The sequence below is a fragment of the Volvox carteri genome, assembly GCF_000143455.1.
Source record: "Volvox carteri f. nagariensis unplaced genomic scaffold VOLCAscaffold_73, whole genome shotgun sequence".
NCBI classification, from domain to species: domain Eukaryota; kingdom Viridiplantae; phylum Chlorophyta; class Chlorophyceae; order Chlamydomonadales; family Volvocaceae; genus Volvox; species Volvox carteri.
Window position 1 is genome coordinate 445,569 of NW_003307616.1, and position 1,050 is coordinate 446,618.

At 67.0% G+C, this 1,050-nt stretch overlaps 1 protein-coding gene across 1 annotated transcript in view; it reads right to left on the bottom strand.

The window, feature by feature from the left end:
* Positions 1-1,050, bottom strand: part of VOLCADRAFT_68157 (uncharacterized protein) — a gene marked incomplete at both ends in the record, with an annotated part of 4,010 nt that overhangs the window by 1,003 nt on the left and 1,957 nt on the right. Inside the window, 3 exons of the mRNA XM_002957424.1 lie at positions 86-202; positions 666-728; positions 807-1,038. Of these exons, the coding sequence (XP_002957470.1) occupies positions 86-202; positions 666-728; positions 807-1,038 (412 nt within the window). The remainder of the gene's footprint in view (positions 1-85; positions 203-665; positions 729-806; positions 1,039-1,050) is intronic.

Here is a 1,050-nt window from a genome sequence, read left to right on the forward strand (position 1 = left end):
CCCCCCACCCATCCCCCCCCACCCCCCCACACACCAATCTGCCAATCCGCTCGCCACCCCAGCCGCCCCAAGCACCCATCCGCACCTTCATTCCCCTCGCCTGCAGCTTGAACTGCGCGTCCTGTAGCCGCTGTTGGAAGTTCATGAACACCAGGGCCCGCTGCACGCCCAGGGCATGTACGGCCCGGCGAAGCGCATCCACCTGGCGGGATGGCGGGGTGGTGTGTGAGTGGGTTTTCGGAAAAGTGGGATCCCCGCAGTCAGTCAGACAGACAGACAGACAGACAGTCGACCGGGGCCCGGTGTGGCAAGGGGAGGGCGGGAGGCCGTTGGAATCGCAGGGGCATCACCAAACACATCACCCACAGGCGTGCCCTAGTTCCGGGTGATGAAGCGAATTTGGGAGACGGGTTCACAGAGGGGCCTGAGGGGGGGCCCTACTACGGGGGAAAGGAAGAAAATATATATGAGAGCGAGGGGGAGAGAAAGAAAGTAAGTAAAAACAAAACCCCCGGTGACGCCATGCTACTGGTGTTCCCGCACCGCTGCCACCGTCCACCCGAGTGGCATGAATGTGGCACAAACCTCCAACCCCCTCCAAACCCCTCCAACCTCCAACCCCCCCAACCCGAGTTGGCGGCACCAACACACCACACACGGCACACCTTATGTCGCGGCTCCACCACCATGAAGTAGTGCGCCAGCTGGGGGGGCATGGTGGGCACCAGCTCCGCGCCCTCCACACCGCCGGCCGAGCCGCGGCCCCGGGCGGCGAAGGTGGAGGCGGGCCCGTCCCACCCGCGAACCCCCCAACCCCAGGCTGGGTTCACCTCACCCTCCTTTCCCCCGCCAGCGGCCCCCGGGGTCCCCTCCGCCGCCGCCACCACCGCCGGCACCGCCCCGGCCGACACGAACCGCGGGTCGGGACACCACCTTGCGGAGCGACTCAGCACCCGGGGAGTCAGAGTGGCGCTTACGAGCACCGTCTGACGCAGACAGGCCGCGGAGCCGCCCCCCACCCCTACCTCTCCCACTGCCCTGCCCTCAAGA